Source organism: Salvia miltiorrhiza, chromosome 1, assembly GCF_028751815.1.
Source record: "Salvia miltiorrhiza cultivar Shanhuang (shh) chromosome 1, IMPLAD_Smil_shh, whole genome shotgun sequence".
In the NCBI taxonomy this organism is placed as follows: domain Eukaryota; kingdom Viridiplantae; phylum Streptophyta; class Magnoliopsida; order Lamiales; family Lamiaceae; genus Salvia; species Salvia miltiorrhiza.
In genome coordinates, this window is record NC_080387.1 from 23,880,129 (window position 1) to 23,897,509 (window position 17,381).

At 33.6% G+C, this 17,381-nt stretch overlaps 1 protein-coding gene across 1 annotated transcript; it reads right to left on the reverse strand.

Annotated features, from left to right (window-relative positions):
* Nucleotides 1-10,041: 10,041 nt before the first annotated feature.
* On the reverse strand, nucleotides 10,042-15,669 carry LOC131007101 (hexokinase-3-like). The gene is made up of 9 exons (XM_057934256.1): nucleotides 15,061-15,669; nucleotides 13,940-14,090; nucleotides 13,656-13,838; nucleotides 13,283-13,357; nucleotides 12,020-12,175; nucleotides 11,813-11,911; nucleotides 11,580-11,707; nucleotides 10,777-10,858; nucleotides 10,042-10,690 (listed from the first exon to the last, which is right to left on the reverse strand). Exons 1-9 carry the CDS (start codon nucleotides 15,330-15,332, stop codon nucleotides 10,301-10,303), a joined length of 1,536 nt encoding a protein of 511 aa, XP_057790239.1. The 5' UTR covers nucleotides 15,333-15,669; the 3' UTR covers nucleotides 10,042-10,300.
* Between the last annotated feature and the right edge of the window lie 1,712 nt (nucleotides 15,670-17,381).

Consider the following 17,381-nt stretch of genomic DNA (forward strand, 5'->3'; position numbering starts at 1 on the left):
GCACAAATATCTCTAATTTAGATTAAAGAATAAAGGGCAAAGGTGCAAATAGGCCCCTGAACTTGACACCCTTTGAGCGTTTACCCCCCCCCCCCCCCAGGATTGGTCAAGGAGCGTTGACCTCCCTGAACTCCTGAAAAAAAAAAGGAGCAATTAAACCCCTCCGTGTAACGGAGGCCAGACGCCGTTCACTCGGAGGGGTTTAATTGCTCCTTTTTTTTCAGGAGTTTAGGGAGGTCAACGCTCCTTGACCGATCCTGGGGGGGGGGGGTAAACGCTCAAAGGGTGTCAAGTTCAGGGGCCTATTTGCACCTCTGCCCTTTTTTTAAAATATCCTTTAAAAAATGTAACAATATTTATAGGACAATATATTATAATAAATTAGTTAACTCAAAATAATAAATTAAAAAAATTTAAAAAATAAATATAATTATGAAATAATATCATACGTTGAGAACATCGATCAATTAATCAATAAAATTATACCATAATAATTTTAATGAACTCAAAATTAAAAATATAACATATGAAGGAATTACTATAGTTTTGAAAATAAATTAATAAAAATAACAAAAAGAAAAAACAAAACACAAATGAAAAAGGAGATGGAAAGGAAAAACAAAACAAAAAGTGTTACTCTTGTACTATAGTACACTAGTACGCCCATCCGTGCGATGCACGACGAACATAAAAATAACCGACATATTTAAATAAATAAGTATAAATATTAAATAAAATGAAAAATATAAATAAATGCAAATAATGTTTTAAAAATAAATGAAATAAATCATATAAATTACTCAATAAAATCTCGAATTTAAAAACATAAATTTTCAATTTTGTATAAAGTGTAATGATAATTATACTCATTAAATAATTTTAATTTTTTTGATAATTAAAATTAACAAGACACATTATTATTATTATTATTATTATTATTATTATTATTATTATTATTATTATTATTATTATTATTATTATTATTATTATTATTATTATTATACGTCATAATAAATAAATAAATATCTCCGTACACAAACATAAATAAAGACTTGTAAGAAGAGAGAAAATAAAATATATTAAAGTTTTCATAATTTATTCATTTTAAATTTATTTTTGATGATTTTTTATATCTTATTAAATAATTTGTCACAAACTTAAATTTAAGATGCATATTCTTCATTAATAAAATTTGATGATCTTTAGAAAATAATTAAATTATATAAAAAAATAGATATAAAAATAGTTTTAAAAAAATTAATGGGAGAAGAGAAAGAAAAAATGGACAAAAATTGGAGGAAAAAAAACTCTTCTTTTATATATATTATATAGATTATATAGTTTGTACAATTAAACCTTGAACTATCAATTTTGTATCAATTGTACCCTTTATCCATTTTTCATTCTTTGAATTTTTAATGAGTACTGCATATAATCACGTCGTTTTATATAATATAAGTAAAAAAAGAATGATTCTAAATACATTGTGGTATCCGGTGAGCCACGTCAAATTTTTGAAGTTAAAAAAATGAACGAATGATACAAATTGATACAAAATTAATAATTCAAGGTTTAAAAAATTATTTTCGATAATTCAGGATATAATTGATAGTGCAAAAATAGTTTGGGGTTTAAAGTGATATTTACCCTGATAATATTTACTTGATTAAATAATTAAAAAACAAGTTCTAACGAATAAAAATAAACACTATCTTTATTCATATCAATAATTACTTTTTCTTATTACAATAATTACTGCATCAATTCAATTGATTAAGAATAAGAATGTGGCTTGTACCTCAAAGAACTGTATCGACGGTATCGTATGCTAAGAAATTACAATGATGATGAAAACCACGCACAACTAATTAACACTATCATCCTTCAATTCTTATAGTCCAAATACCTCAAGTCCAACAAATTAACGTACAGGAGCATAGCAGTAATCAACATTTTCATGGAGGAGTCATGAAAATACAAAAATCAGGGAGAAAAAAAAAAAAAAAAAAAAAAAAAAAAAAAAAAAAAAGACATAATTTGGCGCAGAAATCAGTGGCCGCATACCACTCCACATCTCCAAACGGGAGAATATGAATCAACAGCCACCCCCACCAGCACGTCGCACGAGTTCACCGCCGCTGCTCCTCGGCATCAACACCAAGCAGATCTACCAGGAGACCATCTTCATCCTCAACCACCACCTCCACGAAGATGCCGATCTATCCCTCCCCACCATCGGCGCGATGTTTTCAAAGTCACACACAACAAGGCGGTGGTTTGATGTCGAAGAGCTCCACCGGCGGGGGAGAAAAGCGGCTAGAGTTTGGCTGCAAATCGGACCAGGTCTCTAATCGGGTCGAGCATACCCGCCTTATACCATGAGCTCAAACTCACACAAGAATTTGCGTTCTGCATATTGTGAGATTCAAACCAAAATACTGCATTCATCCATTATAAAGATGCATTCACCCAAAATCTTAACGATTCAAGAGTTAAAAGTAATTTTTCATTTGCACAACAATTAAGGATTCTCCCGTTAGAACCATTTCCATCTATAATATCATTAAATTAAGGGTTAAGGTACAAATACCCCCTAAACATGACCACCCTAGAACGTATACCCCCATTCTCCAACTTGGTACAAATTGCCCCCCAAACTCGACGGAAAGTATACAACTAACCCCAGCCCATAGACGGACGTTAGACGCCGTCCATAATATATATATTTTTATTATTATTAAATGTGGGGCCCACCAAGCAACGGCTATCAACGGCTTTCAAATTAGAAATTAGGGTTCAAATACTAAGAACCCTAATTTACGATCTCATTTCAGATTCTTGAAGAGAAATTGAAGGAAATTTCTCGAATTAGCTTAGTGTTTAGCTTGGTTTATTGAAATCGAGCAAGTACACATGAGTGTTAACTCTGGATTCGGGTGTAGCTCGTCGCGAGCTCGACGACAGATGCGAACTGAGAATGGGAGTGATTACGTTTGTTGTCTTTGCGAATTTGAAGGCAAGCGACTTAAAGCTCCAAGAATGACCTCGTGGACAAACGATAACCCAGGGAGACGGTTCTATGGGTGTATAAATTGGAAGGTATTTCACTAAATTTTGAACTTTGTATTGGCGACACTTTTTTTGAAATTTCTATACATTTTTTACCCCCTCGTAGACGAAGAACTGTGGTTTTTTCGATTGGTACGACGAGCCAATGTGTGAGAGGGCAAGAGATGTTATAAACATGTTGAAGAATGAAAATATGAAGCTCTTGAAGATCCATCAAAGTTCGGCCCCATCCATGGACGTGAAAACTGAAATTGATGATCTTTGGAGTGTATTGAAAGTGTTGATGGAAGAATGCAGAAGGGTTAGAAGGAAAAATACACTTGTGATTTTGATTTTGATTTTCTCTTGGTTGTTGCTAGTGTATGTAGTTGTAACATGAAGAAAAACCTTTTTGTGTTGCTCTTTTTTATGCTCATTGATGTTGTATCATCCATTGAGCAAATGAAGGAAATTAGCAACCTTCAAGTTCTTGTATCTGTGTTTGTTACAATGATTTGATGGAATGAATTTGCAAATTTTAGTGTAATCTCTATTTGTGCAGTTTATACACATGTGTGGTGAGGTCCCACTTGCAGCTTTACAAATCTTAATGTCCCTTTGAGCATAGGGGCAGAGCTACGCTGGGCAGCACATATGGCCAGAGCAAAGCTGCCCTGGGCAGCGCATGGGGCAAAGCAGAGCTGCGCTGGGCAGCGCATGTGGTGGCAGAGCAGAGCTGCGCTGGGCAGCGCATAGGGGCAGAGCTGCGCTGGGCAGCACATATGGCCAGAGCAGAGCTGCGCTAGACAGCGCATTGGGGCAGAGCAGAGCTGCGCTGGGCAGCGCATAGGGGCAGAGCTGCGCTGGGCAGCACATATGGCCAGAGCAGAGCTGCGCTGGGCAGCGCATGGGGCAGAGCAGAGCTGCGCTGGGCAGCGCATAGGAGCAGAGCTGCGCTTCCGGTTATAGCTAAATTCTCATCCATTGGTGTTGTATCATCCATTGAGCAATGAAGGAAATTAGCAACCTTCAAGTGTAATCTCTATTTGTGCAGTTTATACACATGTGCAATTTATCCAAAATAAAAGATAACTTCAAATGTAAATCACAACTGAAATTCATACAAATTCATAACAATTGAGGCTCCCAAAAAACATCAAAAATTGTTTTCAAATTCACAAGTTTGTACCAACTGAAATCGTAACACCCTGTTCTATCACAAGACCAAAAGTTTGTATCTGTTCTATTACAACACCAAAAGAATTATATCATGTCAACCCGTAGTGGTGGATCCAAGTGTTGAGATGACATTCTTCCCCCTAGGTGATCTCCTTAGTATCTGTGCTTGCTTATCATCTGCCTTCTTCCCTCTGGGTGCCTTGAATGGCTTGATTTTTTCCTTCTTCACTTGTGCTGGGCCAGGTTCTTCAGTGCTTTGTCTCTGCCTCTTTTATTTTCTTATCTTAGATTCATTTGGTATAGGGAATCTGGTATGTGGATCAGTTCCTCTTGGGGTCCCTTCATCTATGACAATAGATGAGGATGTTCCACTTTGTGTTAATATGCAATAGCTTTACAGTTTAGTCAATTGAACTATTATGGAGATAGACAATAAATTTCATATACTTACCAATAGAACTTGTTTTCCAGTCTTCTCATTCACATACAAACCTACTCTTGAGTTTGACCTTTTTCTTCCACTCTTCTTTGTTGGCTTGGATGATGTTTAAGCTTGTGATTCATTGATCTGCTGCAAAAGAATCACAGAATGTTAGTTAATTCACAAATAAATAATGGAAAGCAGTTTAGATTGATACCTGTGAAAGCTTTTGAGGGCAGCTATCTTTCTTGTTCACCACTGCCCATGCAATGGGAACAATTCCCTCGTTGCCATCCTTTCCAACTGCTGTTAAAAGATAGCCAAAGGTGACTCCTTTCAAATGGCTCTAGCATGACAAAGAGTCTTTTAAAAACTCTCTTTCCAGCTTGCAATTGCTCTGTAGATAACTGGAGCTCTAACCTACTTCTGGCATACACTCCTTGATCTTCTCAATGTAGGCACAAAGCCTACTGAACTCTTCCTTGTAGCTCCCCTCCAGATTGCATATGATTTCCTTCTTTGCCCTCTTGCATTTGGCCAAACTAACATGTAATTTCAGATGGTCTTTCACATGACCTTGCATGTCCTTGGAGGTGTATTTTGGGTTCCTATAAACTGCTTGCTTGAAATACTTAGCCAAGTATCCCTGACTAGCACTAGGTACCTCCCTCTGTTTGCAACATGTATGCTCTAGAATAAGAGTCTTAATCACCAAACCATCAGGATCACCATCCTTGGACACATGCATGAGAAATGGACACTCTTTATCATTCATACATACGACCTTTATCCTAGTTTTCTCATTTTTTACAAATTTTATTTTGTAACCAAACTTCACACCATATGAATTGATGGCTTCTCTAGCTTCCTTTGCCCCAGCAAAGGTCTGCCCCAACTGAAATCTACCCTCCTCCCCATCCTCTACAGTAGCCATCACTTGCTCTACTTCTTGCTCATCAACCTCACTCTCACTTAAATGAGCACTGTAAACACTAGAGTCATCATCACTAATCACCCCCTCATCTCTGTCATTATCCCTGCCCTCTTCTCTTTCACTCTCACCCTCATCCACCTCTGCTTCCATGTCAACTGCCTCATCTCTGTCATTATCCCTGCCCTCTTCTCTTTCACTCTCACCCTCATCCCTGCCCTCTTCTCTTTCATCATTCCTACCCACAACATCATCATTGTTTTGCTCACCCATATCCTCTGCCTCTAGACCCCTATCCCCTTCATCATTGTCAACTACTAAGCTATCAAGAATCCTATCCCCTTCAATAGTATCAGTACCAGATGCCCCAACATCTACCCCATCTTTTGTGTGTTCTAAACCCTCTGGCCCTTCCCCATATAGAGTATTGAGCTCTTTTTCTATAAACAAGCTCAATGGTGTGAAACTAGGCATAGGAATCTTTTCAAAGTCAGCAAAAAAATTGAATTTCTCCTTGGCCTAATATCTCTAGATAATCTAACACCTTCGCACAATGCCTTTGATCCCTAATGAGAATTAGGCCTTTATCTAATCTATAATCTTCGTCATACGCATAAACTGCCCTAGGCTTGATGCAAGACTCAGACGACTCAAACTCGGACATTATTCGTTCAAAAGTCATATTGCCTAAGATGTCTTCTATTTCCGACGAATCATAACCCTCATATTTGATTTCACCACTGTTTTCATCTTTAGACCAAATACCAAAAAGATTGAACACAAAGGTGACCATAGGATTTGCCATCCTACACAACGAAATAACAGAAACAACACTATTTTAACATTCCATTAATCTATTAACACTACAGTTCAACCCTAGTTCAATCTATTAACATTCATTGATTCGGGATTAATTGCATGCAATAAAAAACCATCCCCACGATTCGAGTTTAAGCAAAACTTACCTTTTTTTGGAAGTGGCAATCTGTGGTCGCCGGTGGAGACTTATTGCCTAAGAAATCGCTCGCTGCTTCCGACTTCGTCGTCTTCAATATCTTCTGCCCCTCTTGAGTTTTGAATGTGGGAGACTCTTCGTATGCATCGGTTGTTAGAGAAACCCACGTAAACATTCTTGGTGGGCCCTGCATTTAATAATAAAAATATATATATATTTTCTGGACGGCGTCTAACGTCCGTCTGTGGGTTGGGGTTAGTTGTATACTTTTCGTCGAGTTTGGGGGGCAATTTGTACCAAGTTGGAGAATGGAGGGTATACGTTCTAGGGGGTCATGTTTAGAGGGATATCTGTACCTTAACCCTTAAATTAATAATGATGATGATGATGACGACGACGACGACAGAACTTTCATTTAAAAGAGGTAATGAAGTTAGCGTTAGTAATTGATCAAAAAAGTAAGGATAAAAAGAGATTCAATCTCAAATAAATTTATCAACAAAATCTTATAGGCTCGTTTGTTTGGTACAGATTTTAACATAAAAATGTAATTTGATTTTGAAAATACTAAATTTATACATTTGATTAATTTTTTATTAAATATGAAATTAATAAGCATTATGAAAATAAGGAAAGTAATACAACTTTCCAAAATTCTTATTCACTAACTTTATTTTAGGTATTCTTTTTCATCTCTCTCATAATTTTTTTTTTTGAGAAACTCTCTCTCATAATTCTTACTTAGTTATGTGTTTAAAATTATTTTTATTATTTTATTCAAATGAAAACTATAATTTTTATTTAATAGGTGTTTTTCGTTGTGTATTATTATCATCATCATCATTATTATTATTATTAGCAAATCTTAATTTAATTCTTAGAACTATGAATCATGCTTTATGTTGTATATTATTATTAAATGGAGAAAATACCATTAAACTACATAGCTTGTTGTATTATTACTCCCTCCGTCCACCAATTAAAGCCCTACTTGCCCTTAAATTTTTGTCCACCAATTAAAGCCCTATTGTGCTTTTTGTACCCTTTTACCCTCTCTCCTTACTTTAAATTACTACCCTTTGTCTAAAAAATTTATTTTCCAGTTTTAAGTTTATTTATTTATTTTCTGAAAATTTTAATTCCAGTTTATTTATTTTCTGAATTTTTAGTTTATTTATTTTCGAATTTTCAGTTGATTTATTTTTCAATTTTCAGTTTATTTATTTATTTATTTTCTGAATTTTTAGTTTATTTATTTATTTATTTCCAGTTTATTTATTTTCCAAATTTTCAGTTTGTTTATTCATTTATTTTCGAATTTTCAGTTTATTTATTTATTTATTTCCAGTTTATTTATTTTCTAATTTTCAGTTTATTTATTTATTTATTTCCAGTTTATTTATTTTCTAAAAATAATAATTTTCCAGATTTTAATTAATTTATTTATTTATTTTCAAATTTTCAGTTTATTTATTTATTTAATTCCAGTTTATTTATATTCTAAAAATAATAATTTTCCAGATTTTAATTAATTAATTTATTTATTTTCGAATTTTCAGTTTATTTATTTATTTAATTCCAGTTTATTTATTTATTTATTTTCAAATTTTCAGTTTATTTATTTATTTCCAGTTTATTTATTTTCTGAATTTTCAGTTTATTTATTTATTTTCGAACTTTAAGTTTATTTATTTTCTAAAAAAATTATTTTCCAGTTTTTAATTTATTTATTTATTTATTTTCGAATTTCAGTTTATTTATTTATTTATTTCCAGTTTATTTATTTTCTGAATTTTCAGTTTGTTTATTCATTTATTTTCGAATTTTCAGTTTATTTATTTATTTATTTCCACTTTATTTATTTTCTAAAAATAATAATTTTCCAGATTTTAATTTATTTATTTATTTATTTTCGAATTTTCAGTTTATTTATTTATTTAATTCCAGTTTATTCATTTTCTAAAAATAATAATTTTCCAGATTTTAATTTATTTATTTATTTATTTTCGAATTTTCAGTTTATTTATTTATTTAATTCCAGTTTATTTATTTTCTAAAAAAAATAATTTTCCAGATTTTAATTAATTAATTTATTTATTTTCGAATTTTCAGTTTATTTATTTATTTAATTCCAGTTTATTTATTTATTTATTTTCAAATTTTCAGTTTATTTATTTATTTATTTATTTCCAGTTTATTTATTTTCTGAATTTTCAGTTTATTTATTTATTTTCGAACTTTAAGTTTATTTATTTTCTAAAAAAATTATTTTCCAGTTTTTAATTAATTTATTTATTTATTTTCGAATTTCAGTTTATTTATTTATTTATTTCCAGTTTATTTATTTTCTGAATTTTCAGTTTGTTTATTCATTTATTTATTTATTTCCAGTTTATTTATTTTCTAAAAATAATAATTTTCCAGATTTTAATTAATTTATTTATTTATTTTCAAATTTTCAGTTTATTTATTTATTTAATTCCAGTTTATTTATTTTCTAAAAAAAATAATTTTCCAGATTTTAATTTATTTATTTATTTATTTTCGAATTTTCAGTTTATTTATTTATTTATTTATTTAATTCCAGTTTATTTATTTTCTGAATTTCAGTTTATTTATTTATTTATTTCCAGTTTTCAGTTTATTTAATTAGAGAGTAAAAAATGAAAGAAGGAAATAGCTTATAAAATAAGACTACCCTTTTAGTCTTTTACACCACTTTTACACCACCTTTTTCAGCTTTCTTAGTTTCCGCGCCGACACTCAAATGGGGCTTTAATTGGTGGACGGAGGGAGTATTATTATTCTAAGAAAACCTTAATTTAATTTTAAAATTATAAATTATACTCCCTCCGTCCATGAAAGAACTTCCTAGGAGGGAGTGACACGTGTTTTAAGAAAAAATATTGTTGAGTGTATTGAGAGTGGATAAAAGGTAGTTGAGTGTATTGGGAGTGGTGAAAATGTGTTATAATTAATATTGAGAGTTGTGAAAAGTAAAAAGTAAGAGGATTATAAGTAGTGGGATATAGTCCAAAAATAGGTAGAAAATTCTTTTGTGAACGTCCCAAAAATGAAAGATAGGAAGTTCTTTCGTGGACAGAGGGAGTATAATTCATCTTAATAATGTATATTGTTGTTACTAAAAAGAGTGACTAAAGAATTTTATTATACATGATTAATTTTATTTAATTAATGATACAAATTCAAAATCAAAACATTTTTTTTTGGACATAATCAACACAATTATTTTTTATATTTCTAATAACATGACAAGGAACATATTAAGATTTATTTTTTATAAAATTACTTTCCTAAAAATAATACTTCCAATAACATTAGTTTTCTGGGTATTAGGCCCACGTGGTAAATGACTTGAAAAAAGCACGAAATTTGGTGGAGACATTGATAGTGATACTACAAGTGGAAGTGGTGGAAGAAGGCAAGGAAAGGATAACATATTGATCAAATTTATCATTCATGTCAAAGATTTAGCAGCGCAATGTATAATAATAAATAAATGAATGAATATAATTGAACTCAATTCTTCAGACCTATACCTATTTTACAGACTGGACCACAATTCCACAATATCTTATATTCTAAATGAATTTCTCAAATACTAATTGAGAATACTGTAAAACTATGAGGTCGACCTACTATGACACATATGCACAACCCTTCCTTACCATTTTAACTACTCTATATAAATTTCTACTAATTTACAGGGGCTATATAAATATATGTAAGGCATATACTTGTGTACCTAAAGCAACTGTATGCTATCAGTGGCCGACGAAGCTGAATGAGATGCAGCAAGAAGTGCTGCTCCAATACCTGATCCGTCGTCCGTCACCCTGATTATGACATGCTCAGCCACATCCTCGCCTAGTATTTGTCCCACTGCTTCATTCAGATACTCTCTGAACATTGTATAGTTTGTATACAAGCCCCCCTCGACTGCTACTACTGTTCGTCTCATCTTAATCTGGCTTCCACCTTTAGCTTTACCGCTCACACTTCCACCATTCCCATCCCGCCCAATCTTCTTCAGTATTCCCACAATACCTGCAGCAGCTAATCTAGCTGCTCTGCGAGTTACCACGTCGCACACTTTCACAACAAGCTTCCGAACATTAAGAGGAACATCAGGGATCTGAAAGCAAAGTCATCAATAAGCAGAATAAGGATAAGTGGTTGAACCATTTAAGATGCAAAGAAATGAAACGATGGAGACTCCACCTGCAAAGTGTCTCTTAATATCCTGGCAACCTCCATCAAATTCGGGGAATCATCCTCGTGCATAGCTGCAATCATGGGTGTCCTAAAAAGTTCATAACCGATCAGATGATAATTCAAAATTCAAAATACAACTTTGAAAATAAATAATAAATAATAAATAAAAACAAAATTAGGTGTAGATACTGAATTGATGAAGCCATGAAGGCCTCAAGGCAACAGAAAACAGCAGATATTCACTTGTACAATTATTTGAAAATCATGCAGTAAAGTAACTTCTAGCGGTGAGGAAAGAGTCAAGCTTCTGATTCTAAGAATTCAGTCTTTTTCATTTAACCAAAGAACACCACCTTTCAGCCCTCAGAAAATACAACTCATCTTCTCCCACTTAAAAGAAAAATCAGAACCAAATATAACATGTATAAATGCTGTACAGAAGGATGTATGCAGTAGATTTATCTAATTGTTTTCTTACCAGCACTCAAACATTGACCAGAAAAAAACGAGCACTATATACTGTGCTTTTTCATATGCTATTATACACTTGGGGGCGCTTACTTTGAAGAATTAGCCTTGATAGATAAAAATAATAAAACTAATCCTTTGTTTACTTAGATGGATTGAAACTTTGGAATATCCCAAAGCCTTGATTAATTCTATCATTTAAGCTAGTTTTGCTTGATTCATATCATTATCATATTGAAAGGGTGAGATTGGAGAAATTCTACTCTTGAGGATAAAAATACTCAATCATGCAAAGTAAGCGCCCCTTAGGGAAATATCAATACTAAGAATGACATCACTACCTCAAGATGAAAGGCACATGTAATTTGGAAGAAACCGGTCCAAAAACATCCGATTCCTGCGACATCCGAAGAATTACTCTTCGGACAATGTCTCCTAGATACATTCCTGAGATCATTTTCTCAAACCCCTGGAGCATGATTTTCATCAGTCATCCATCCACAAGCATAAACAGTGTATAAATATGCATAACTTTCAAATCAGGGAAAAAGACCAGGAAGAAGACTAATGCTACCTGATCATTTGGGTTGGGACTTTCACCATCCAAGTCGACGTCATATGATGTTCTTGGCAAATGAGATGACCAAAAGTTTCCCCATTCCATGTTGACAACCTATGACATAGAAGGATATATCAAGCCAAGATAGACAAGAAAGCACACAAATCTGGAACATCAGATCAAATCATAAATATTGACTAATCAATGGAATGAAAAGGATACCATGCCTCCCGACGTTGAAAGAAGGCCTTGGCATTTAATAATGGCATCTGCACGCTCCAAATAACAGGCATTGGTACCTGTTCCAAAAATCACAGCAGCTACTGTGTCTTGATCGTGATAATGACTGAGGGCCAACGTTCCTACAGTGTCGTTTATCTGACATAAACAAGAACAAACCTGATTCATACAACTGCAAGCATTTTTCTGCCATAAAGTAACAGCAAAGAAACAGATATAAATGGCAAATGACAGAAAAATTTCATGTGGCAACACTCCATCCCATTTCAATAGGCCACCCTGTCTTAATTAGATATCCCATTTCAATAGGCCACTACCTACAATGAAAATTCAATACATAAAAACACACTACCATAACTCATCATTTACATCATATGCCATTGTGTCACACAAATAATTATTCCATCTTACCCACAATTAGTTTTTTCTCCTACTTGTTATGACAAATATACCCTAAATAAAAGTTACACTCTCTCTTCTATTTTACTATAAACTACTCATTTCTTAACATCCGTGCACAGACCTTGAGGCCTATTCAAATGGGACAGAGGGAGTAACACATTAGAACCATCAAATAAATATAAAAGAATCAATCATCATTGTCGGCTTAAATAGGAAATAGTTAGGGAAGCTTTTTCCAGCTGAAGAAGTTTATTTGAAGAATGAATTGAAAATAACTTTCAGAAATAGGATGCCAGCTCTTGGGCAAGCTACGCAACAGAGTGGATATAGCTTGGTGATGCAATGGACATATGGAGCTGCAACTTCAACAAGGGCTGGAAGACTAACATGATCCACTACTAAAACATGGATCAGATAGATAGACAAATGTTGGCAGCTGGGAGACAGCAAAACAACTACATAAATGATGTGTAGCTCACCAAAATGATATTTCAAAAAATGAAAGGCATATTACCCTTCCTGTGGCCAAAGACATGTTGGCAAAGTGTTAGCATCACAAAGGAAAACACCAAAACCAATTAAGGTAGACATAGAAATCATAAGGCAGACCAAAATTTTGCAAGAGAAAAATATTTTTTTTGCACAGTGCCAAAATTGTATGAAGGACATCAACAATCACGTAAGAAGTGGAGTGGAACCCAAGATCCAACAGAGCATTGGTTTCCCCTAGTACAGACATTTAAGATTAAGATTCTATCATGTATAAATTGATGGAATAAAGAGCTTACACGCATTTAAGATTAAGATTCTATCGTGTATAAATAGATGGAATATAGAGCTTACAAGAGCAGCCACACGCATATTCAGGCCCTTTCGAGACATTGCCTCCTGTAAGCACTGAGACACATCTCGACCAACCTGCAATAAAGTGTCATTTACATCAGATCTACATCTTAAAAGTTTAACCATAGCGACTCTGATGCGACATTTAAAGAAGAAATTATTTATTTTCAATCTTCCATTATTAAGTTGTACACAAGATCTAAAGCCACATGTACAACAAGCCATGTAAACTTGAATTAGGAAGCAGCTGAAGCAATAATGCTGGAATTCGCTACTTGTTTTATGAGAAGGACTCGGGAGTGATTATTTTTCTCCGACTTGTTTTAGACCAATGAGCATGATTTGTGAGTAACCAAAGAAAGAGGGAACTAACCATGTCTTGAATAGAGAATCCTTTAGTCCATTTTATTAGAGTTCCTGATGAAGAAGAAATTTGTTTCACAGGAAACGAAAATGTGAACCCGAGTTCTCGCGTTTCCTCTACTGAAGGCTCAGATGCATTTTCTTCCCTTTCAGCAAAATCCTTTAGTTTTGTTGCTATAAAATCAAATAGCTCCTGAAAGTAGAAAATGGATATAATAAGAAAACATCAGATATTCCAAATATCACTTCTCAGCACAGAACTAAAACTAGTAATAAGGCATAAAGATCAGCCACCTCAATCGTGCTCGTCATTAAATGTTGTGGAATGGGTTGTCGCTCAACATCGTGATCAAGTATAGTAGACCTTTGGCCTCCTAATGTAACCCGCAAGACACGGAAATTAGTACCACCAAGATCTAGAGAATAAAATATCCCTTTTTCCATCCTGAAAATTTGAGTTCTTATTACATATTTACATAAGGGTGAAAAATACTTATAATCATAATATAGGAACAATTAATATCAGGAAATAATATAAAGAAAGCTCATCAATAGGGAGTAACTGATGGAATCTATGAAAGCATAACTCTGAACATATATCCTGCATTATCTTATTTGCAGGAAAATATGGCTATCAACCCAAACAAACAGTTAGGCCTCACTTACACTTTCAGAGCAGTGCATTTAATGAAAGAAAACAAAGTTTACTTATCAGATACGAAAATATTAAAAAGAAAAGAAAGTAAACAAGAAGATAAGCTTAATCCAGTAAGCCATAAAGAGTACAGAAAACTGAGTATGTATATTTGTGGAACCAAGCAAAATGATCATCATACACATTGAAGCAAAATAGGTGCACTAAAAATAAAGGCAAAATAAATGCACTAAAAACAGATGGCAAAAGAACCGTAATATACGCGGTCTCATTAATATCAGACCTCCTTTCGCAAGTAATAAGAAACTAAAAGATAGATTCCAGCCAGCACATTAATGAAAAATTATTCATCAGAGTTTAACTCAAATTTCTATTTCAAATCAACTTTAGCTAAGATGCCAGCTAGAGAAAAGCGAAGAAGGGGGAAATAACCAATCAACCAGGGATTAAAAAAAATGAAAGAAGAACAGAAAAAACATTAACAACTCACAAGTTTTAACTCCAATACCATACAATAGATCTTAGAAAGCAATAGCATTTCCGCAAGCAATTCAGAAAATCAAGTGCTCACGGAAATTAAACAAACACGAAACACAAGGTAAAAATTTCACTATCAATTTCATAATAACATAATAGAATCACGCCACGAAAACAAAATGATACTCAAACTCCAAGAGCAGCATATCAAGCATCAAAACTGGGGAAAACCAACGAAAGGTCAATCAAAATTACACATGCAACAGAAGCATTAGGGGTTTACCCAGTGGGAAGATTGTGTACATAAGTGAGAAGCATCTTAAGCTTGGAGCCGCCCTCGGAGGCGAGGCCGGCGTGCATCTCAACCGCCATAGCATCGACAACCTGGCGCAGCCGCCCCACAGGGGTGGCGCATCCCTCCTCCAGCTCCTCCAGCACCCTGACCACCCTCCTCCAGCCCCGCCTCCGCCTCACCCGCCGCCCAACCATGACCGCAGCCGCCACGCACGCCGCCGCCGCACACCCCGCCGCCAACGCTACCCCCACTTTCCCCATAGACCACGCCCTTCCCCGTACCACTACTTCGCCTAAACGAAATCAAAATCAATCACCATAGCCAAGTGAAGGCGGCGAAATAGGCTCTGCTCCGGTGTTCAAAACGCGGCGTTTCAGAAATCGGGATTTGTACGATGATAAGTATCGCCGGCGCAGGCAAACGACGACGCGGCGGTTTGAAAATGGAAGCCTCGTCGAGGGGGGGTCCGAACGACGTCGTGGCGAGATTTTAAAAATTCTCGCTTTTTGCGACTGTGGAGAAACGCAGAAGAGTTACTCCTCGAAGAAAAGTTGAGAGAGAGAGAGAGAGGGGAAATGGTGGGATTGTGTTGGAAAGCGAACTGTTGGGTACTTATAGGAGGACATCAAATGACTAAACTGCCCCTCAAGAATGGCGGAATGCCTGATTTGTTCACCTTTTCGCTGGAGCAATGTGGATTCTGGTTTGACCACTTAGAAAAATGAGAAATTTTCCCTATGCTTAAAATGACGGTTTTGCCACTGTCTTTTTAGGGACGGAATGGGCCGCACAAGCTATTTCTTTTTCTTTTTTCTCTTCCGAATTTCCAACCTTTTAATTTTTGAAAGTTGCAGTTTTAATTAATTGACTAGAAACAAAATAAAATTGTCTACATATTTAGGGTGGCACAACTTTTTTCTATATTATGGTTTCGAGAGTTTTGAGCATATATATACAGAACTTTCGAAAGAAGGAAATTATTTATCTAAGGATGCTATGTCATGAAAATTTAGAAAAAAATCAATTTCATTTTTCCATTTTTTTGTGTGTTTTATAAATACTTTGTAGATGTGCTATAATTATAAATATCTAATTTTTATGTTTTAGGGGAGATGTGATATGAAGATCTACTTACAAAAATAATTTGGCATTATGGAAAAAAGTCAAATATATTGCACCTTTTTCTAAAACATGTACATAAAGATGATTCGATAAATCTCAAATATATATTTAGGACAATGAAATCCGTGTCTTTTTCTCTTGCGACCCCCTTAAGGGCATCTTAGTGATATAACATGTAAATTTCTCAAAATAATATTTACTGAAATGGTAAATTGTCGAAGAAATATCGCTTGGTTTTTTATATCCAAATCCAAGTAATGTTAGTTTTACACAGCTTTAGATTGTACTTTTAGGGCAACTAGTACGTCGGACCGTGCGATGCACGACGAGTATCAAAATTAAACGACATGTTTAAATAGATAAATAAATATAAACATTAAAGAGAATGAAAATATAAGCAAATGCTAAATATATTTTCAAAATAAAATAATATATTAACATCAATTACTCAATAAAAACTCAAAATTGAAACATAAATTTTCAACACTATATAAAGTGTAATGATAATTATAATTATTAAACAATTAAAAATTATTTGATAAAATTAGCATTACTTGTTATTAAGTATTACACGTCATAATAAATAAATGCATCCATCCATACACAAACATAAATAAAAAGTCATACTATTTAAAATTATATTTTTAACATGGTTTGGCGAAGCTTTCGAGAGATTATCTTTCACATCATGTTTGGAGTGAATCCCCGTTTTCTGTGGCGCGTCACTTTCATATCCCATGTCCGTGTGATCAATAAAACGATCTCTCGTTTTCCCTCAAAAAAATTTATATATATATATATATATATATATATATATATATATATATATATAACACTAATAATTCATCTAATGAATGAAATTGAGGTTTAATATAAAAGAAAAAGAAAAAATAGGAACCCTTGAAAGCACAGAAAAGCATACTAAGGGCACGAAACTCTAAAGGAGATCGTAAAACAAAAGAAAACAAACAAAAACATCAAATCAATACCTAAACTCAGGATAATCATCCATTTCCGACCAACGACCATGAGCAATATTATTCATTGCACGCAAACTAGGCTTATTGGTAAGGTCAATCATAAATTCCCTCGACTGGTATTAAAATTAAAATTATCTATAATTCATCTAAATAATTCATCTAAAGTTATATATATATATATATATATATATATATATATATATTCAT

What these genes read in the sequence shown, in the direction of transcription:
- LOC131007101 (XM_057934256.1), bottom strand. Translation starts at nt 15,332, where the DNA reads ATGGGGAAAGTGGGGGTAGCGTTGGCGGCGGGGTGTGCGGCGGCGGCG. An exon ending in GTACACAATCTTCCCACTGG is followed by an intron (nt 14,091 to 15,060) that starts GTAAACCCCTAA and finishes TCAAATTTTCAG; the next exon opens with GATGGAAAAAGGGATATTTT. An exon ending in TATTAAGAGACACTTTGCAG is followed by an intron (nt 10,691 to 10,776) that starts GTGGAGTCTCCA and finishes CTTTGCTTTCAG; the next exon opens with ATCCCTGATGTTCCTCTTAA.